Source organism: Pseudorca crassidens, chromosome 2, assembly GCF_039906515.1.
Source record: "Pseudorca crassidens isolate mPseCra1 chromosome 2, mPseCra1.hap1, whole genome shotgun sequence".
Lineage (NCBI taxonomy): Eukaryota > Metazoa > Chordata > Mammalia > Artiodactyla > Delphinidae > Pseudorca > Pseudorca crassidens.
The window spans coordinates 112,257,499-112,279,989 of record NC_090297.1 but is presented as its reverse complement, the minus strand read 5'-3'; the positions used below and the strand labels follow the sequence as shown (position 1 = coordinate 112,279,989).

Sequence of the window (22,491 nt, the reverse complement as noted above, 5' to 3'; positions counted from 1 at the left end):
CCATCCCCTCACTTTCAGTCTGTATGTGTCCCTAGGTCTGAAGTGGGTCTCCTGTAGACAGAATATATATGGGTCTTGTTTTTGTATCCATTCAGCAAGCCTGTGTCTTTTGGTTGGAGCATTTAATCCATTCACGTTTAAGGTAATTATCGATATGTATGTTCCTATGACCATTTTCTTAATTGTTTTGGGTTTGTTTTTGTAGGTCCTTTTCTTCTCTTGTGTTTCCCACTTAGAGAAGTTGCTTTAGCATTTGCTGTAGAGCTGGTTTGGTGGTGCTGAATTCTCTTAGCTTTTGCTTGTCTGTAAAGCTTTTGATTTCTCCGTCGAATCTGAATGAGATCCTTGCCGAATCTGAATGAGATCCTTGCCGGGTAGAGTAATCTTGGTTGTAGGTTCTTCCCTTTCATCACTTTAAGTATATCATGCCACTCCCTTCTGGCTTGTAGAGTTTCTGCTGAGAAATCAGCTGTTAACCTTATGGGAGTTCCCTTGTATGTTATTTTTCATTTTTCCCTTGCTGCTTTCAATAATTTTTTTTGTCTTTAATTTTTGCCAATTTGATTACTATGTGTCTCGGTGTGTTTCTCCTTGGGTTTATCCTGTATGGGACTCGCTGCACTTCCTGGACTTGGGTGGCTATTTCCTTTCCCATGTTAGGGAAGTTTTCCACTATAATCTCTTCAAATATTTTTTTGGGTCCTTTCTCTCTCTCTTCTCCTTCTGGGACCCCTATAATGCGAATGTTGTTGCATTTAATGTTGTCCCAGAGATCTCTTAGGCTCTCTTCATTTCTTTTCATTCTTTTCTCTTTATTCTGTTCCGCAGCAGTGAATTCCACCATTCTGTCTTCCAGGTCACTTATCTGTTCTTCAGCCTCTGTTATTCTGCTATTGATTCCTTCTAGTGTATTTTTCATTTCAGTTACTGTATCGTTCATCTCTGTTTGTTTGTTCTTTAATTCTTCTAGGTCTTTGTTAAACATTTCTTGCATCTTCTCCATCTTTGCCTCCGTTCTTCTTCCGAGGTCCTGGATCATCTTCACTATCATTATTCTGAATTCTTTTTCTGGAAGGTTGCCTATCTCCCAATTCATTTAGTTATTTTTCTGCGGTTTTATCTTGTTCCTTCATCTGGTACATAGCCCTCTGCCTTTTCATCTTGTCTGTCTTTCTGTGAATGTTGTTTTTGTTCCACAGGCTGCAGGATTGTAGTTCTTGCTTCTGCTGTCTGCCCTCTGATGGATGAGGCTATCTAAGAGGCTTGATGGGAGGGACTGGTGGTGGGTAGAGCTGACTGTTGCTCTGGTGGGCAGAGCTCAGTAAAACTTTAATCCACTTGACTATTGATGGGTGGGGCTGGGTTCCCTCCCTGTTGGGTGTTTGGCCTGAGGCAACCCAAGACTGAAGCCTACCTGGGCTCTTTGGTGGGGCTAATGACAGACTCTGGGAGGGCTCACGCCAAGGAGTACTTCCCAGAACTTCTGCTGTCAGTGTCCTTGTCCCCATGGTGTGTTACAGCCTCCCCCCACCCCCCGCCTCTGCAGGAGACCCTCCAACACTAGCAGGTAGGTCTGGTTCAGTCTCCTATTGGGTCACTGCTCCTTCCCTTGGATCCCAATGCACACACTACTTTGTGTGTGCCCTCCAAGAGTGGAGTCTCTGTTTCCCCCAGTCCTGTCGAAGTCCTGCAATCAATTCCCACTAGGCTTCAAAGTCTGATTCTCTAGGAATTCCTCTTCCCGTTGCCGGGCCCCCAGGTTGGGAAGCCTGACGTGGGGCTCAGAACCTTCACTCCAGTGGGTGGACTTCTGTGGTATAAGTGTTCTCCAGTCTGTGAGTCACCCACCCAGCAGTTATGGGATTTGATTTTACTGTGATTGCACCCCTCCTACAGTCTCATTGTGGCTTCTCCTTTGTCTTTGGATGTGGGGTATCTTTTTTGGTGAGTTCCAGTGTCTTCCTGTCGATGATTGTCCAGCAGCTAGTTGTGATTCTGGTGTTCTCACAAGAGGGAGTGAGAGCACGTCCTTCTAGTCCGCCATCTTGGTTACTCCTCCTGATTATATCAATCCATACTATTTTATATGTCCTTTTTAATACTCATCTCTCTCATAGTTGCTTATTTATATCTGTCTCCTTCCCTAAACTGTGAGCTTCTCATGGGTTTTGTGTTGTTTATTGCCTTAGAGCTGGTGTTTTTCATGGGGCTGACAGTGTTTGCCAATCAACTAGTGAACTTTTCTGGGTTGCCTGAATGATGGGTCTTCCTTTCTAGTCATAGAGTTCTATGGTCATAAGTAAAAACTGGGATAGAATTTTAATTTTGTTTCTACCCCTTGTCGTCTTATGTTATCATGCTTAATTATAATCCCTTTAAGAGGACTTTTCTTACATGGATGATAAAAATTTAAAAATAAAACAGCTTAGAATCACAGAGTTTGGAAAGCCTCCTGTGGTCACATATATTTTCCTCCCACTTAAGCGTTTGTTAACAGCTTCTCTCATGTGGCCTTTCAGTCTGTTTGGATACCTCCAGTGACAGGGAGTTCATCAGCTCTGCAGATAGTGTGTCCTACTCTTGAACACCTCTTCAATTAACATTTTCCTTATTAATTTTTTTTAAAATTTATTTTTATTTTTTGGCTGCGTTGGGTCTTTGTTGCTGCGCGAAGGCTTTTCTCTGGTTGCAGCGAGCGGGGGCTGCTCTTCGTTGTGGTGCGCGGGCTTCTCATTGCAGTGGCTTCTCTTGTTGCGGAGCATGGGCTCTAGGCACACGGGCTTCAGTGGTTATGGCACGTGGGCTCAGTAGCTGTGGCACGCAAGCTCTAGAGCACAGGCTCAGTAGTTGTGGCGCATGGGCTTAGTTGCTCCCCGGCACGTGGTATCTTCCCGGGCCAGGGCTCAAACCTGTGTCCCCTGCATTCATTGGTAGGCAGATTCTTAACCACTGCGCCACCAGGGAAGCCCCAGCATTTTCCTTATTGAACCTGAATCTATCTTTTATATTTCTCTGTTTGTCCTTTGTTGCCATAAAATGTAATTTACTCCTAAGTGTGCATAGTATGTTTCTTTTTCTACATTTTTTCTTTATTATGCTAAACATACCGAGTTTTTTCAGTTCTCTAAATGCCAGGCTTTCCACATTTCAACCCCCAAATTACCCTCCTCTGGATTCTAGCCTTTATTTTTAAGAAAATTCTCCCCCATGACATTTTATTATGAAACTTTTTGAACATATAGAAAAGTTGAAAGAATTGTACAGTGGACACCCGTATACCCACTACCTATCTTCTATAGTTAACTTTTCATATATTTGCTTAGTCATGCACCTATCCATCTATGAATCCATTTTTTTTTGAAGCATTTCATAGTGAGTTGTAGATATCTAAACATTTCAGCATGCATATCATGAATTAGAACTCAGTATTTGTTTACAGTTTTTCTTTTTAGGTAAATTTATACACATTGTAGTACAGAAATCTTAAGTGTACCATTCAGTGAGGTTCGATGTGCCTCCTCTTGTATAACTCAAACCCCTAGCAAGATAGAGATTTGTCACCCCAGAAAGTACCCACTTGCCCCTTCCAAGTCAGTCCCCACACCATCCTCCCAGGTGCGACCACTGTTCCCTTTTCTTCTATCACAGATTAGATTTGCCTCTTTTAAAACTTCATGTGAATGGAATCATATAGTATATGTTCTGTTGTATACAGCTTCTTTCACTTAGCATAAAGTTTTTGAGATTCATGCACATTGCTTGTATCATTAATTTCTTCCCTTTTATTGCTGAGTAGGATTCCAGTGTATAAATATACCAATTTGTTTATTTTTCATCAATCCGCAGGTGTTGATGGACACCTGGGTTCTTTCTAATTTCTGGCTATCTTGAATAAAGATAGCTCTGAACCTTCTTGTGCAAGGTTTTGTGGACAAATGTTTCATTTCCCTTGGGTCAGCTATTTAGGGGAAGAATCAGTGGTCATAAGGTAGCTGTATACTTAGTTTTCTGAGAAATTGCCAAACCTTTTTCCAAAGTGGCTTTCCACTTTACATTCTTTTTACAGTTCTAGTTGCTCCACATCCTCACTAACATTTGGATTTTAGCTTTTTAATGCCCTCTTAAGAAGGGCTTTTACAGAAATGATCACAGTCCTCTAGATAGAGCCTGAGACTGCTCTGATTCAGTGATATGCTTGCCTTCTTGGTTGTGAGCACTGTTTTGGAGCTACTGTGTCATATTGAACTTAAGGTCAACCAAAACATTGAGATCTTTTTCAGATTAATTGTTTCTGAGCCATGTTACCTTTTTGTGCACTTAAGAAACTGATTTTTGAAAATCCTAAATGTAAGACTTTAAATTTATCCCCATTATGTTTCATCCAGTTAATTTGAGAAAACCTAGAATTTTGAATCTGTCATCAGTTGGTCTGGCAATCCCTTTCAGCTTTATATCGTTTACAGGTCTGGCAAGTGTGTTTTCTGGGTGTTTTAGGTTGTTGATGGGATTGCTGAATAGTTCAGGTCCAAAGGTAGGGTCCTATGACACACTGCTGGAGACTTCTCTCTTGACTCCATTCAGTAGGATGGGCCAACAAACTCTGCATTTATCTCATTATAAAATCATCTAGCTTACGTTTTTGTGTGTTTTCCCATTAGAATTTAAGCTTCATGAGAGTAAAGTCCTGTCATGTATCTAAGCATCTAGAACTAGGGATTAAGGCATATAGTTGGTGTTCAATAAATGTTTTTAAATGAATGAGTCAATGATGGATAGATATGAGGATTTTGTTAAAAGCCTTGCTGAAAACAACTTTCATTGAATTTTCTTGGAAATCCCCCTGTGGCAAAATGAAACAAACAAGTGCCAACAGCATACCGTTTGACTTTTTTGCAGAAAAGGAAGTGAATGAACTGATGGAAGAGCTGTTTGAAACTGTGAGTAATGATCTTCGAATGAGAACTCAGAATAGTAAAAGTGGATTCTCCAGCAAGCTCTGTCCTTTGGTTTCAGGGCCTCTCTCTCCAGAAGGGTGGTGTGAACCAAGCCCATTCCCCTTTCAGTCCACCCAGGAGAGAATATAGTGACAGGAGATTTTTGCTAAGTAATAAACTTTGATTATCCATATGTAGGTTATTCTTAATAAAGTTTTCCTTGCAGGCTTTTGGATGGACTCTTCACTATCACATGTTGCATCCTCAAAGATTGCAAACTAATTTTAGATTATTCTGAGCCCGAATAGTTACCTTTCTCATAAATTTATTTCTTTAAAGATATTCTGATCATTTCAAGTTATCCATGCTCTGTGTTTACCATTACAAGTTGCCTGATTGAGAAACTTTTTTCCTGGCATAATAGCTACCCCATGTGCAGGATTGTGCGAGCCCAGAAGTGAGAAAGGTTGTTAATGCAAGCTCTTTCTGTGCGCCAGCGTTATTAAAGTCCTGTAAACTAGTCTTTGCTTTCCCTTCTCACTGCTAGAGTGACCTTTGCGTGCCCATTCCCCAGGAAAATCCTTCTTTTCCTTTGCCCTCAGTTTCAAGATGAGATGGGGTTCTCCAACATGGAAGATGATGGCCCAGAGGAGGAGGAATGTGTGGCTGAGCCTCGGCCCAACTTTAACACCCCTCAAGCCCTACGGTAGGCTAACCAAAGACCTTGAGACTTAGAATGGAGGAAAAGTGTACGTCTGAAAAGGTTTGGAGAAATTTTAGCTAACAATTTCCCATCCCTGACTACCTGCTGTTACTGATATTAGGATGCAGAGTCCCTTGTGGGTGTTAGGTGTCAAGTGAATAAGTCTCCTTATGGGGCAGTGCAGCTATAGACCAAGCTGTACCTGTTTGGGAAGGGAGAAAAAGCAGTAGCTGGCATCCATAGCAGCTTCTCCAGGTGAGTGGTGCTGGAGAGGTGTGTAGGACTCTATGTGGCCAGCCACAGAAACTATCCCAAATTGTAATATCCAGTATGTCCCTTTTGTTTTTCTATTTGTCGTTAACATCTAGTAAATGTTAATGAACCTTTGTTAGTCACCAAGGCATTAATTGAGCAAACCATAAAGCACCTGAAGTAATGCCCTGGAGTCTGAAATGTGTGTACTGCCCTCTTCACTTAAATTAGCACTTCCATTGTCCCACCCAGAGAGTAGAGGCTTTAAATTTTTCCCCCCACTTTTGTGATGAGTTTGCATAGTTTATCCGTACTTTATTGCTGTCCATTCTGAGTAGCAGCATACTGTCGTTAGGTGACTGGCTGGATGTCAGGGTATGGTTTGTGCCATGCATGGAACAAAGCAAAACTGAAAGACACATAGTCTCTAATTAGTCCTGTGTTTTAACTTAACAGCATTACCTAACTAGAGAGCTTTGGATCCACCTGAAAGCTAGGCCTTCAGGGAACTTGGAAATTTAGTGAAAAAGACAAGGTATACTAATCATTGTGTAAAAGTCAGAAATATCAGTCATACTCCATTACAATAAATACCATAATATAACCACAACAGAAATCTCAGGAGTTCCTTTTTTTTTTCAGCTTCGTTGAGGTATAATTGACAAATAAGGTTGTAAGATACTGCAAGTGTACAGCTTGATGATTTGATAAGCGTATGCTTTGTAAAAGGATTCCCCCCATCAAGTTAATTAGCACTTCTATCACCTCACATATTTACCTTTTTTTTTTTGAGAACAAATTTCAAAATTTCTTAGAGTCTGTATTCGAACCACTTATTTCACACCATATTTCATAGAAAAAAATTCTAGTGTAGCAGAGTAGAACCTGGGAACTTACTATCATGGGATTTGATCTGTAAACATATTTCAGTTCCACTAGTCAACTCTGTGTATGAATTTTTAAAATTTGGTCATTATGTAACTACTTAAAAATCCTTATTCCAATTCAGTTACCTTTCGGTATTCAGTTGATCTGCATGGGCTGCTGCTGCTTTTCTTTCAGCTAGAAATGCAAACCTAGCTTAATCTTTGATTAAGTAAAATATCACAAGGAAAGTGAGTTACCTGTGTTCCCCGTATCAACTACCCATCCAGGTAATACTTATTAAAATCAGGTGCAGGCTTTTTTTTTTTTGCATTATCTACATTTTTCATGTTTCTGTTCTTCTGTTCCTCTGCTAGTAATGCAGATAATCAAGAGATTTCAATTCTCAGTAAAATTGTACAGAGGACAGGCCTGTGTCTTTAGGTTTTCACCCTGTGTCAGCCCATACTCACAGTAAATACTGTAAAAGGAAACAACTTTTTTCAACAGCCTCTGGGGATAAAGATTGTTATCATTTAACTATTGCTAAATTCTGGAGGATTTCTTGAATTATGATAACCTGCTAGTCATAGCTACTTGAGCAGGTCTTGTCCTGATTGCACAGAGTATCAGCTCTTGCTTAATCACTTGAGTGTCTTGTTCTGCCTCTACCTCAGAACTAGCATGCTAGGTATTTGGATTCTTACTTCAGCCCCAGACACAGTCTCTCTCTCTCAGGAGGTAGGGGTAGGAGGGTAGTGTTAGAAAACTTGGAGAAGATTCTGTGTCACCATTAAGAACAAGTCTGAGATTAATTTGGCTGTCAGTGTGATGAAAAATGATGGGTTCCCATTAGCTCCTTGGCTGCTTTGTTATCCAGACACTTCCCTACTCTTAGATTTTTGTTTAATTTCCCCTTCATTACGATATTACTTAGAAGACTGATGTAGAAGAATGGGTGGGGGGCGATTCAGAACCATCTTATTTGAATCTATGCTAACAACTTTGGGAGAAGATTTGGGTAGGATAGGAGTTTGCCTATCGGCTAAAGTGAGATTTGGGGATTAGCAGTAGATGGAAGTTGTTCAGACTTGCTTAGCCCACCATTAGAAGGAACTGGGTGTGTTGTGGACGCAGGGAAATATTCAAATCCAATCATCTCCCTGTTGAGGATAGGTTTGAGGAACCACTGGCCAACTTGCTAAATGAGCAGCATCGCACAGTGAAGGAGCTACTTGAACAGCTGAAGATGAGGAAATCTTCAGCCAAACAGCAGCAGGAGGTAGAGAGGGTTAAGCCCCAGAGTGAGAAAGTTCATCAGACTCTGATTCTAGACCCAGCACAGAGGAGGAGACTCCAGCAGCAGATGCAGCAGGTAAGACTCTTCTTGGTAATGTTAATATTGGACCATCCCATGGCCTGGCTCGAAGCCAAACATTAAATTAGCAGCTTTGGAAAAGTCGGAAATAGGTGTCTTGATAACCACTGAAACCACAGGACCGCAGGATCTTCACATCAGTTAGGACCTTGAAATGTCATCATGTTCATGTCTCAGGTAAGAATGCATGTAAGGACCCTGATAGTATTCAGCATGATAGATTTCAAAGAATCTTTAGTAATCCCTTCTGAATTTAACAGCCTTATTGCCAGAGTAGTTTTTTCTTCTTTCTAATCTTAGTCCCTCTGGCTTGAGGTTAAACTTCCTCTGGTTCTGTCATTTTGCTCAAGTGGAACATATTTGAGAAAAAAATTCATACCAAGATACTATGTTGTTCTCATAGTCTCTCTAGAAAGCCAAACATATATGCTAAAGTCACTAACATCTTGGTAAAGTCTTCTGGGTTCCTGAAATGACAACATCATAACATGTCACTATATTATTTTCTTTCCCTCCCCAGCATGTGCAGCTCTTGACGCAAATTCACCTTCTCGCCACCTCCAACCCCAGTCTCAGTTCGGAGGCCAGTACCACCAGGATATTTCTTGTAAGGTTTCAGATATCCCTAACTCTAAAGAATTGTGTATGCAGTTAGTTTGGAAGTCATTTCTCATAAATGTTGACTCATCATAAGCTACATTTATTCTTCTCTCCTGCATGTTTTGGTAGCTGTTCGTATGGCTTCACGTGCTTGCTGATAAAACATAAGTTACTGGTTCCCATTAAAGGGCAGAGAGAGTATTCAGTTTCTTAAGACTATTCCTCTTACCTTTTTATTGGGTTCTCTTACCTTTAGATCCACTCATCTTGGGCTTTTGGTACTTCTCTTCTTTTTATTGAATTCATTATTTATTAGGCTCAATATCAGTGTTTTATGTATAAAATTAATTTTGCTCGTGGCATTATGAAATATTTTGGAGGAAGGGCTTTTAATTTCAAATTTTGGGAATTTCCCTGGAGGTCCAGCGGTTAGGACTCGGCACTTTCACTTCCGGGGCCCAGATTCAATTTCTGGTCGGGGAACTAAGATCCTGCAAGCTGTAGGGCGTGGCCAAAAAGAAAAAAATTCAAATTTTAACACATTTTTGACCAGAGACGTATTATAGCCACAGGCGTTAGTTTCTGCAAAAATCCACCTGTCAGTAATGTGTTAAAATCCTATAAAAATTGCTCCTGAACTTTGGGGTAGGTAATGAGGATATTCTTTGCCTCTTGGGTAAGTCTCTTTGGAGTTTGAGTTGGCTAGTAGTCTGAGCTTCCTTCGATAGTCAGCAGAGTGTTATTTTCCCTCTTATTGTGTTCAGAGGATCATGAGAAATACTTTGTTCTTCAGAGAAACCAATGAAGACATTTAAAATTTTTATTTTTTTATTAAGTAATGGCTCTCACTCTTGAGAATTTTAATTCTAGCTGGGGAGCTAGACCATGCATCCAAAAGGCTGAGGAACACTCAGACTGAGAATAAAACAAGAGCAAATTAGTGTATCACAAATCCCCAAATATCTGAGGACTCGGCAAAAGAACAGTCTTAATGGCAAAATGTTAATTATGGAAGACTTTATAATGATTTTTACCTGTTTTTATACTATTGTAGGAAGGACAGTTTTTCACTTAGAGGCTAAGGGCTACTGGTACTAATTTTCTGGAACTTAGATCTCCTTTGTGTCCTGTTTTCCCAGAAAGAGCTGGGAACCTTTGCTCAAAGCTCCATCGCCCTTCATCATCAGTTCAACCCCAAGTTTCAGACCTTGTTCCAACCCTGTAACCTGATGGGAGCTGTGCAGCTCATTGAAGACTTCAACACACGTGTCAGCGTTGACTGGAGTCCTCGTAAAACTGTCAAGAAGACTGGTAGGGGACAGATGTGTCCGCTTTAAGTTTTTACTTGCAGTGAGAGGTGGGAGTCTTATCCCATAGATAATTTCCTAGGGATAATTTCCTAGGGGTGGAGGAGACAGGGTGTTTGTAATTTCTTCCTTCTCTCTTTTATCCTCCCTTTGTGCTCATTATCTAAGTTCTAGAATTAGGTGATAATACTTGGGCTTAAGTAAGGGATGGAGGCAGTGGACAGGGCAGGGTTGTGGGGGGTAGAGATGTGGGACTCCTGCTAATAATTGGACTTAAGTAGATATGAGGGTAAGTATTAGGAGTCAGGTCAAGACAAACTGGTATCTGATAAAGTTGGAAGTCAAGTGGTAAAGTTGGGTTGTGTTTAGGTTTCTACTCACTTCTTCATTAAGATCATTTTATTTCCCATAATGATTATTAGTGATATCTCCATTTTGAGTGAAACATTGATATGGGAGTTAGGAAAAAATTAGAGATGTTGTACATTTACCATGTTCAATATTTTAAAGAAATTTGCAGGTTTGGTTTCTACTTTGCATTGGTTTAGTATTTTTTGAGAAAATATTTGCTGTTCCCTTAAACTAAATATTTGCTTCTGATTTGTTCCTAGTTTAGCAAATTAGTTGTGTTTTGCTGTGGATTTGGGTTTGTCTTTGGATTTGATTTTAAATCCCTGACTCTTATAGTTAAATTGAACATAGTTGAATTTAAGTGCATTATGTCATAGACACTGATCTCAAACTACTTTATTAGTTATATGTTGGTAATGAAAACTTAATTTAACACCAGACTACAGTTATAACTTATACATATAGTGTCCTGTGTTTTTCTTCTGGGGATATAAAAATAACATTTATGGAAGGAGAAATATGGCTGTACAGTGGTGCTTATCTCTGGAAAGGCAGAAGTGCCTGGAATTGAGAGGCTTAGACAGCAAGACAGAAATGAATGAGACTGAATTGTCTCATTCTCTTTATGGTTTTTTTGTTCCCAACCTCAGGAGGAATCTGGGAGAACTTAATGAAAGTTAAGTAAGAATCAAATAAAATAAAATTTGGAATACCAGATTTGTGAGGGAGATTAAAGAAGTTGGAATCTTATCCTGGAAGAAAGAAAGCATTGTTGAAGGTCACTTATCTTTCAAGGATTTAAAGGGGGAAGGAGGTAAAAATTTTTTGAGCATACACTATCTGCCAGGTATTACTAGGTACTTTATAAGTGCTTATGTTACTTAGTGTGTTAAGTATTCCACACAGGAAAGAAAAAGAGAATCAACTTTTAATAGCATTGAATGGGACTCCTTTTAGGTATATGTTAGGCTGAGAAAGATTGTGGAAACTTTTGGGAGGGGGGTATGTGGGTGGAAGGGCATCACGTTAGGTAGGGGTGGCTCTATCTAAATGCAAAAATGCATTCAGAAGCTTTTGTGAAGCCGGCTTTTGTTCTAGAATTTCATTTATCAGGAATTTTTTTCTTACAGCCTATGAATTTCCCTGTTTGCCAAAGCAAGTGGCTTGGATCCTAGCCACTAGCAAGGTTTTCATGTATCCAGAGCTACTTCCAGTGTGTTCTCTGAAGGCAAAGAATCCCCAGGATAAGATTTTCTTCACCAAGGCGGAGGACAAGTAAGGGTTTACTGTGAGGTGAACAAGAGCACAAAATATCCCAAGGAGAAGACCTGTATGATAAAGAACGGACACAAAAGACAAAAAGAAAAGCAGTGTAGATGGGCGCAGTTCTGTAGTATGTGCTTGTTCCAGCAGTGCCAAATACTGCTTTTTTTAGGGAATGACATACACATTTTTGAAACATTTTAAGTTGTTTTTTTGTCTTTTATTTATTGTAAAAACTTGCCTTGTAATACTGTTAGAGGAAAATTTTCAAAGGAAAACAATTTTTTTATCCATTATCCTAACCACCCCAAGACAATGATTTTTCTTTTTGCATTTCTTATATAATTATTGGCAATATAAGTGTAATTTTGTTTTGCTATTTTTAACTTAACATCTTCTTGAAATTGTTTTTTCTGTCAGATTCCATGCTGTAACATTGTCTTATTTTTGTTTCTGTATATTGTCTTTTAAGGCAATATTAATGGCCCTATGATAGTCCTTTTATTTGCCACTCCTGCCCCCCCCGCCCCCCCCCCCCCGCCCCTTGTTTAGCTGTTCTGAGTGAGGCTTCACCAAGGATCTTTGCGCATAGAGCTTTTGAAAATCTTTCCAGTTTATCTCTTTGGGTAAATTCTCAAGAGTGAGATTATTCGATAAAGGTTATGAACACTTTCACGGCTCTTGATTTGTATTTCCCCACTGCCATCAGCAAATATGTACATAGGTAACTGTAATTGAATATGTTATGTTGGGAGGTAGTGTTGGTGCTGTTTAATATGTCTAACATGGTGCCCAATATTCATTTTATATTAGTTTTGTTAGAGCCATTCTTCTTCCTTCAAATTTCATTTGTGTTATTAGTATAAAGTGCGTCATGATCTGACATTTATTAGTGATTTATGCCTGGTTTTTCCTCTTCTCACTTGATTGGGAACTCCTCATTGAGTCTTATTCACGTAGTACTTCTTAGCACTCAGTAAATATCTGAAATTTTCTATTGAATTGCCATTAAGTTGTACGAGAATTAGACGTGGAAAAAGTGGGTTATAGAATGTGGAGTTCATCTGGGAGGCTTTTCAGCGGGATGGACTGTCAGGTGAGATTGAGTGTCACTGCCCCTTTCTCAGTTTGTTAGCTTTAGGACTGAAGCACTTTGAAGGGACCGAGTTTCCTAAGCCTCTAATCAGCAAGTACCTTCTCACTTGCAAGACTGCCCACCAGCTGACAGTGAGAATCAAGAACCTCAACATGAACAGAGCTCCGGACAACATCATTAAAGTAAGTGCTCCCTGCATGCTCTACTGGAGACCTCGCCTGAGTGCAGCCATTCCTTTTCTTTTGCTTAGTCTCAATGAATAGCCTTTTATTTAAGGCTAGTTCCTCCCACCTGCACACTAGGTTAATTGCCCTCTTTCCTTTCCAGGAACAGTGATTCATTATTTTCCTCTGGAGTGTCATCTTCTTCCTCTGTTATAGATATTTCTCCTAAAAATAAAATTGTTCAAATTTTAAAATACTTCTCGAATCTGTTTTCCTCTAGCTATTCATTTTCTCCCTTTTTTTCCCACGCTAACCTTCTTCAAAGGGTAGGCCACAGTCCACTTATATCCTTCTCCTTAACTCTTTATATTTAGATACTTATATCAAAGTCATAAAGTATACTTTAAAGAATCAAATAGTTCTGTGAGACTTGTCATGAAAGACAGTAATTTTTCTCCCTATTTCCTGCTAAGCAAGGTTTTTGTGGGTGATGGTACATTTACCTCCATATCTAGGTAGCATGCTTATAATTGCTACCACTTGATTTTTTTTTTTAATATTTCTTTATTTGGCTGCATTGGCTCTTAGTTGTGGCATGTGGGATCTTCATTTGTGGCATGTGGGATCTTCATTTGTGGCACGTGGGATCTTTCATTGCAGCACGTGGGCTTCTCTCTAGTTGTGGCGTGCGGGCTTCAGAGTGCACGGGCTTAGTAGTTGTGGCACACGGGCTTAGTAGTTGCAGCGTGCAGGCTCTCTAGTTGTGGCTCACAGGCTCTAGAGCGCGTGGCCTTAGTTGCCCTGTGACGTGTGGGATCTTAGTTCCCCGATCAGGGATCGCACCCACATCCCTGTGTTGGAAGGCAGATTCTTAACCACTGGACCACCAGGAAGTCTCCACTTGATTTTTTGGATTTAGGCCTTCTCTGTTAAACTGAAACCATGGAAGATGAAGACTTAGTTCTCTCCACACTCCTATAGTCTCACCACTCACTATAATTATATCACAGTTTTGCTTAGATTGTTTTTATTTATTTATTTTTTTATAAATGTATTTATTTTTGGCTGTGTTGGGTCTTCGTTGCAGTGCATGGGCTGTCTCTAGTTGCAGTGAGCGGGGACTACTCTTCATTGCGGTGCGTGGCTTCTCATCGTGGAGGCTTCTCTTGTTGCAAAGCATAGGCTCTGGAGCGCAGGCTCAGTAGTTGTGGTGCACGGGCTTAGTTGCTCCGTGGCATCTGAGATCTTCCTGGACCAGGGCTCAAACCCGTGTCCCCTGCATTGGCAGGCAGATTCTTAACCAATGCACCACCGGGGAAGCCCACTTAGATTGTTTTTAGAGTTTATGTTATAAGCACGACTAAAAGCTTCTCACAGCTGGGCTATGTAGTGTATCATGATTACTTTGCTTTTCCTGCTGGACATTTTGTTTCTCTTGGTGTTAATAATTGCTTTTTTTGAGGATGAGTGGGACTTGGTTTTATTATGTATGTATTACCAGTTCAACACTAAAGTCTTCTTCAGTTTTATAAATCTCTTTTCAGTGTGTTCAAATATTTTAGGTGTCCTGCTATCATTTTCATCTCCCTGAAGAAATCCTTCCCAGAGCACTCTGATGCTGTTCCACTCTACCCATGTTGCTCTCTTGGCTTGCTGCACTAACATCTTCTCTGGCTTTTTCTTCACCATCATCCTGGGGATTCATTTCACTTCTTACTTGCTTTGGATCCTTTTATTTCTGAACCCCACATCATTTTTGCCTTGTTTTAGTGTAGCACATCCTAGTAGTATTCTGAGGAAGAGTGCTCGAGAAACAAATTTTTAGGTTTAAACTACTTGTATTCATTGTCTGTCATGACATGACATGACCAATGTAATTTCCTAGTTTTGCTATTGTACTATATACCTGGTTTGTATATGTAACTATTGTTACTATGTAACAAGTGTACATGAGACCTGTCTATGAATCTATAATTATTCAACACCAAAAGTTTGAAATATGTCTCTATTCTCCCACTTCAGTGGGTCTAACATTCTAGGTTGAAAATCACTTTTATCAGAACATTTTAAGGCCTCCATTTTCTTCTAGTTTCTAGTGCTGGCTCTTTAGAAATTTGATGCCCTTTTGACTCTTGAACCTTTATGTAACACTTGTTTTTCCTCTCCCTCCGGCAGTATGTAGGATTTTTTCTTTTTCTCCAGTGTTTTGAAATTTCATGACAATATGCCTCAGTATGTGTCTAGTTTCATTAATTATGCAAGGTGCTTGATAAACTTTACTTTGGAAACTCATAGGTTCCAGTATGGGGAAATGTACTTGAAATGTACATATTGATGGTTTCCTTCCCTTCTTTTGGTCTGTTCTCTCCTATGGTGCTCAGTGGTCAGATGCTAGTCCTCTCAGGCTCATCTTCTCATCTTGTCTTTCTTCTTTTTTCCCATCACTGTGTCTTTTTGTTGTACTTTCTGAGATATTACTTCAGCTTTTTCTTCTAACTGTTCTGCTGAGTTGAGTTCTTTATTTTTTCTCTCATATTTAAGATGTCTAATAGCTATTTTTATTGTTGTTCATTGAATATTCTTTAATAGCAAATGGCAGAGGGAATGTGGGAAAGCAGGAGAGGAAGGAGGCTGGAGTTTTCTCTTCTATACTTGATCAGCATAGTACTCCTGCCCTCACATATGCCTGACAGCCTCAGTTCAGAGAGCATCCTTTCCACAACCCTGGCTTAATTCTGCCAGGGTAGGGGGAGAAGCTGTCACTGGGCTACATCAAACAAGAGAGGGGATTTGGGGTCTAACCGCCTCTTCAGAAGATTTAAAACCTGTCCTCATCTCGACCTGTTTTTAATTCCTCCACTTCTGGAGGTATCTGGTGTCTTACCCTTTTGCCAGTCTTTGACATAAATTTAGTTGACCCATAACTTTTCTCCACATGGGATTTGGTTTTCTTCATTCTTCTATGTGACTTACCACTCCTCCATCTGCTTTTTAGCTTTGAAGAAAAAAATTTTTTTAAATAAATTTATTTATTTTTGGCTGCACTGAGTCTTCATTGCTGCACGCGGGCTTTCTCTAGTTGCAGTGAGCGGGGTCTGCTCTTTGTTGTGGTGAACAGGCTTCTCATTGCGGTGGCTTCTCTTGTTGCGGAGCATGGGCTCTAGGCGCGTGGGCTTCAGTAGTTGTGGCATGCAGGCTCAGTAGTTGTGGCTGGCAGACTCTAGAGTGCAGGCTCAGTAGTTGTGGCGCACGGGCTTAGTTGCTCTGCAGCATGTGGGGTCTTCCTGGACCAGGGCTTGAACCCGTGTCCCCTGCATTGCTGGTCAGATTTCTTTCTTTCTTTTCTTTTTTAAATTTATTTATTTAATTTATTTATTTTTGGCTGAGTTGGGTCTTTGTTGTGGTGCGCAGGCTTCTCATTGCGGTGGCTTCTCTTGTTGCGGAGCACGGGCTCTAAGCGTGTGGGCTCAGTAGTTGTGACTCGCAGGCTCTAGAGCACAGGCTCAGTAGTTGTGCACAGGCTTAGTTACTCTGCGGCATGTGGGATCTTCCCGGACCAGAGCTCGAACCCCTGTCCCCTGCACTGGCAGGCGGATTCTTAATCACTGTGCCACCAGAGAGGCCTGGTAGTCGGATTTCTAACCACTGCGCCACCAGGGAAGTCCCAAGAATTTTGTTGCTTTTACTTTTTCTCTCATTCTGTCTCTCCTTTTAGGCTTTTACCTTTAAAAATTTCCTTTCTGTTGTTTTCATGGGGATTCAAGAGGGAACAAACCCAAATAGATGTGTTTAATCTGCCTGTCTTAACAGTAAGTTACCCCTTAACTCTTTTTGTTTTTTAATAAGTTTATTTATTTATTTATTTATTTATTTATGGCTGCATTGGGTGTTCGTTGTGGCGAGCGAGCGGGGGCTACTCTTTCTTGCGGTGCGTGTGCTTCTCTTCCTTGTGGTGCGCGTGCTTCTCTTCCTTGCGTTGTGCGTGCTTCTCATTGTGGTGGCTTGTCTTTGTTGTGGAGCAGGGGCTCTAGGCACGCGGGCTCAGTAGTTGTGGCTCACGGGCTCCAGAGCTCAGGCTCAGTAGTTGTGGCACACGGGCTTCTCAACCACTGCGCCACCAAGGAAGTCCCCCCCCACCTTTTAACTCTTTAACCTATGAGAGTGTGGATATTATCTCCACAAAGATCTTGAATTATTTCCCGATTGGCTATCCAGTGGATACTTTTCTGCTCTTATCCTGTTTAACTTTGCATTTACATTGATACTTTGATAATGGAGTTCACACATTCCTTCTTCAGACTCCTGTACTCTTATCTCCTGTGATACTAGGACTTTTACCTCAGGCTGCTCTTTCGTGAACTCTTCTTCCCCTGCTCTACCCTTAAATGTCAGTGTTCCACAGTAAATTTGCAGTGTGTGGTCTCATCCAGATTGATGGTTATGGTGTTGTCTGTCTCTTCATAATTTTCAAATCTGTGTCTTTGGTCCGGGTTTCTCTCCTGAGCTCCGGCTCAATGAAGTCACCTGTTTAAAGGAATTCTTAGCTAAGATGCCTCACTGATGCCTCAGACTGAACTGTGTCTCCCTCTGTACCCTCCAGTTGTTGCCACTGGCACCACCACCACCAGCTAACTCCCCTCCGTCCAACTTACCCCTGCTTGGGTATGTTCTTTGTGTATGACATTACTGTCTAGCCATTTTTTCAGTCCATAAACCTAGGAGTTATACTCGACTCCTTCTGCTTGATCACTCCCGTCTGTATGTCTGTCACCAAGTCCTCAGTTTTCTTACTCCATTTCCTACTCTGTTGCCTACTGCCTTGGTTCAGGCACCTGAATTAAGTTACACCTGCATTAATGCAGTAGTTTTATAACTGGTGTCTCTAATTCTGGCTCCATTTATTCCATTCTTCAGATTGCTGCCATAGCCACCTCTATCTAATCCTTCAGCGTAGAGTTGAGACTGCCTGGCATGGCACAGAAGGCCTCTCCTGCCTACCTCTGACTTGTCTTCTGAAGTCTCTTTGCATTCCTTTAGTTGTAGCCAGACCGATCTCTTTGTGGTTCCTTAAACACATTCATGATTTTGAAAATGAGTTATATTCTGCCCTCCCCTGCTTCATTTAGCAAACTCTGTTTCTTTAAGATTTTTCTGTAGTTGCACCTGCTCCAGAAAGATCTTTCATTTTCATGTTTGAGTTGTGTGTCATTTTTTGTGCACATCTTTATACTTTCTTACACAGAGTGTCATTATTGGTTTCTACTTGACTGTCTCTCCCACTGGTCTGTAAGCTCCTTGAGAGCAGGGATTACTTCCTTATTTGTTTGCTCAGCTTGTAGCACAGTACCTGGCGCTTATTGTCAGTGTAAGTTCAATTCCCCTCTTCATTCACTCTTAAAACTGAACAGTCTCAGTCTTGCTGTTCTTCTTTCCTTCCCTTCTCATGTCCTTCGCACCATTATTTGCTTAAAAGGCAGCTTCCATGGGCCAGGATAAGGATTAATAAGGCACTCTCACTGCGGCTGCTGGGCAGGAGCAAATTTTAGATAAGATGACTGACCATGTGCTTCCTTTTCTCTGTGACCTGAACTTTTCCCTTCCTGGTGACCAGAATGGAGCACATCAGAAGATATTGAGTAATGATAAAGTATTTATTAATTAGAGATTAGCTTAATTTGAAATGCAGAAGCAGTCAGCATATGCTGTTCATGGCTGCGTGTATATGGATATGTGTGTGTCTGTCTCAAACTGCTGCCCACCATACTCCCTACCCTGACAAAGGGCAGTGCTTCTGGAAGGAATGTGACTCATGCTTAATTTCTTCACGCTCAGTTTTATAAGAAGACCAGACAGCTGCCCATCTTAATGAAGTGCTGTGAAGAGATCCAGCCACATCAGTGGAAGCCACCTGTAGAGAGGGAAGAACACCGGCTTCCATTCTGGTTAAAGGTACAGCCCTCCTCCTCAAAGTATGTCAGAAGTAGAAGGTCACTTGAAACCCGGCAGAAATGTCAAAGGCTACTTTACACCTCTGATGCTTTAGTTGTAGAACTAGGACTTAAGAAATCTTCTTCAGTTGCCCTTCCTCTCCCACTTCTCCACCTGATTCTGTAACCTTTTAAAAATAGTGGTTAAAATGCTAGTTTCTTAAAGGAAATTCAGAGGAGAGTTTCTAGACTATATAATTGGAACGTAGTCTTTTTAGAAATATCTGATATCATGCAGAAAAATCCTTCTTAAAAAGATGTCTCGAGACTGTCCTGGAAAGGTACCTAATATCTAGAAAGCCCAATTATCATTATCTTTTAATATGTTTATTGGAGTGTAATTGCTTTACAATGGTGTGTTAGTTTCTGCTGTACAACAAAGTGAATCAGCTGTATGTATACATATATCCCCATATCCCCTCCCTCTTGAGCCTCCCTCCCACCTTCCCTCTCCCACCCCTCTAGGTCATCACAAAGCATCGAGCTGATCTCCCTGTGCTATGCAGCAGCTTCCCACTAGCTATCAATTTTACATTTGGTAGTGTATATATGTCAGCGCTACTCTCTCACTTTGTCCCAGATTCCCCTTCCTGCCCTGTGTCCTCAAGTCTGTTCTCTATGTCTGCGTCTTTATTTCTGCCCTGCCACTAGGTTCATCATTACCGTTTTTTAGATTCCATATATGTGCATTAGCATACGGTATTTGTTTTTCTCTTTCTGACTTACTTTACTCTGTATGACAGACTCTAGGTCCATCCACCTCATTACAAATAACTCAGTTTCGTTCCTTTTTATGGCTGAGTAATAATCCAGTGTATACATGTGCCACATCTTCTTTATCCATTCGTCTGTTGATGGACACTTAGGTTCCTTCCATGTCCTGGCTATTGTAAATAGTGCTGCAGTGAACACTGTGGTACATGTATCTTTTTGAATTACGGTTTTCTCAGGGTATATGCCCAGGAATGGGATTGCTGGGTCATATAGTAGTTCTCTTTTTAGTTTTTTAAGGAACCTCCATACCGTTCTCCGTAGTGGCTGTATCAGTTTACATTCCCACCAGCAGTGCAGGAGGGTTCCCTTTTCTCTACACCCTCTCCAGCATTTATTGTTTGTAGATTTTTTGATGCTGGCTGTTCTGACCCGGTGTGAGGTGATACCTCATTGTAGTTTTGATTTGCATTTCTCTAATAATTAGTGATGTTGAGCATCCTTTCATGTGTTTGTTGGCCATCTGTATGTCTTCTTTGGAGAAATGTCTGTTTAGGTCTTCTGCCCATTTTTGGACTGCGTTGTTCGTTTTTTTGATATTGAGCTGCATGAGCTGCTTGTATATTTTGGAGATTAATCCTTTGTCAGTTGCTTCGTTTGCCAATATTTTCTCCCATTCTGAGGGTTGTCTTTTCGTCTTGTTTATGGTTTCCTTTGCTGTGCAAAAGCCTTTAAGTTTCATTAGGTCCCATTTGTTTATTTTTGTTTTTATTTCCATTTTTCTAGGATGTGGGTCAAAAAGAATCTTGCTGTGATTTATGTCATAGAGTGTTCTGCCTATGTTTTCCTCTAAGAGTTTTATAGTGTCTGGCCTTACATTTAGGTCTTTGATCCATCTTGAGTTTATTTTTGTGTGTGGTGTTAGGGAGTGTTCTAATTTCATTCTTCTACATGTAGCTGTCCAGTTTTCCCAGCACCACGTATTGAAGAGGCTGTCTTTTCTCCATTGTATATCCTTGCCTCCTTTGTCAAAGATAAGGTGACCATATGTACGTGGGTTTATCTCTGGGCCAGAAAGCCCAATTATTTTTACCAAATTCTGGGATGTGCTAGATCCGAGTGTTCTTGTTCCCAATAGGCCAGTCTGCCGTCCATCCAGGAGGAACTGCAGCGCATAGCTGATGATGCCAGAGAGGTAGGAAATGTGACCGGAACCACTGAGATCACCTCAGACCCAGGCCTAGGAAAAGGCAGCTCGGAACTGGGGAGCGAAACTCGGTACCCATTGCTACTGCCTAAGGGTGTAGTCCTGAAGCTGAAGCCAGTTGCCAACCGTTTTTCTAGGAAGGCCTGGAGACAGAAGCGGTCATCAGTCCTGAAGCCCCTCCTCATCAGACCCAGCCCCTCTCTCCAGCCTAGCTCCAGTTCTGGGAAAACAGCAGCTAGGTCAACTCAGTCAGAAGCCCCTCCGAGCAAAATGGTGGTCCCGCTTCCTCACGTGATCCAGCCGGCCACTGTCTTACAGACAGTGCCAGGTGGCCCTCCACTGGGGGTCCCTGGGGGTGATAGTTTTGAGTCTCCAGCAGCGCTGCCTACTACGCCCCCTGAGGCCAGGACCAGCTTCCCTCAGCCTGAGCCCCAGACCCTGCTCTCCTCTGCCCCTGTGCCCAAGGTAATGCTGCCCTCACTTTCTCCTTCTAAGTTTCGAAAGCCATGTGTGAAACGGAGAGCCTCAAAGAGAAGGGGGGCCAAGGCCTCTCTCTGTCTGAAGCCTGCCCCCCTCATCCACCCTGCGCCTGTTATCTTTACTGTTCCTGCCACCACCGTGAAGGTTGTGAGCCTTGGCAGTGGCTGCAACATGATCCAGCCTGTCAGTGCAACTGTGGCGCAGAGTCCTCAGACCATTCCCATCACCACCCTCTTGGTTAACCCTACTTCCTTCCCCTGTCCGTTGAACCAGCCCCTTGTGGCCTCCTCCATCCCACCCTTAATTGTTTCTGGCAATTCTGTGAATCTTTCTGTACCATCTGCCCCTGAAGATAAAGCCCAAGTGAGTGTGGACATAGGTTGTCCTTTGGCTGAGGGGAAAAATGCCTTTCAAGGCCTAGAACCCAAATTAGAACCTCAGGAACTATCTCCTCTCTGTGCTGCTGTCTTCCCCAAAGAGGAGCACAGCCCAGGGCCTCCACCAGCAGACCGGGTGTGCCAGGAACAGTTGTCAGAGGGCAATGCCTATGGCTGGACTCTTGTGAAAACAGAGGAGGGGAGGCAGGCTGCAGAACCACTGCCTCAGGGCTTCCAAGAATCTCTAAACACTTCCCCTGAGGATTTAGAGGAAATCATTAAGATGGAACCTAAAGACCCCGGGGAGGACATCTCTGGTGGATCCCCAGAGCAGGACAGCTGTGATGAAATCAAAGAAGAACATGCTGTGGAATTGGACACTGGCTTCACAAGTGAGGAGTCAAGCGGGCCTAGAGAGGTGAAGAAACAGACGGTCCTACAACAGGAGGAGGAGAGGAGTCAACCAGCTAAAACCCCTTCAGCTTCTCAAGAGCCTGCTGATGAAGGAAACTCAGGAGATATGAGCAAGGGGTCCCCAAGGAATGCTTCAACCTCCACTGACCCTGAAATGGTGCTTAGCAGCCCCTCAGGGAAGCCCGAAGACTTATGCAGTGTTGATGGTCAGTCAGTGGGGACCCCAGCTGGGCCAGAAACTGGAGGAGAGAAGGATGGGCCAGAGGAAGAGGAAGAAGAGGACTTTGATGACCTTACCCAGGATGAGGAAGATGAGATGTCATCAGCTTCTGAGGAATCTGTGCTCTCTGTCCCGGAACTCCAGGTGAGAGTTGGGGACTGTTCTCCAATATTTTGTGGACTC

General features: G+C 41.8%; 1 protein-coding gene across 10 annotated transcripts in view; it reads left to right on the top strand.

Moving 5' to 3' along the window:
- GON4L (gon-4 like) overlaps nucleotides 1–22,491 on the top strand; it is an 87,366-nt gene that overhangs the window by 50,433 nt on the left and 14,442 nt on the right. For 8 of the 10 annotated variants that reach the window (XM_067728095.1, XM_067728096.1, XM_067728094.1 and 5 more), the window contains 9 exons: nucleotides 4,897–4,937; nucleotides 5,537–5,640; nucleotides 7,930–8,128; nucleotides 8,652–8,738; nucleotides 9,871–10,042; nucleotides 11,520–11,664; nucleotides 12,780–12,930; nucleotides 18,745–18,861; nucleotides 20,749–22,452. In XM_067728095.1, the coding sequence (XP_067584196.1) occupies nucleotides 4,897–4,937; nucleotides 5,537–5,640; nucleotides 7,930–8,128; nucleotides 8,652–8,738; nucleotides 9,871–10,042; nucleotides 11,520–11,664; nucleotides 12,780–12,930; nucleotides 18,745–18,861; nucleotides 20,749–22,452 (2,720 nt within the window). The remainder of the gene's footprint in view (nucleotides 1–4,896; nucleotides 4,938–5,536; nucleotides 5,641–7,929; nucleotides 8,129–8,651; nucleotides 8,739–9,870; nucleotides 10,043–11,519; nucleotides 11,665–12,779; nucleotides 12,931–18,744; nucleotides 18,862–20,748; nucleotides 22,453–22,491) is intronic. The other 2 variants (XM_067728097.1, XM_067728093.1) reach the window with 2 other exon arrangements.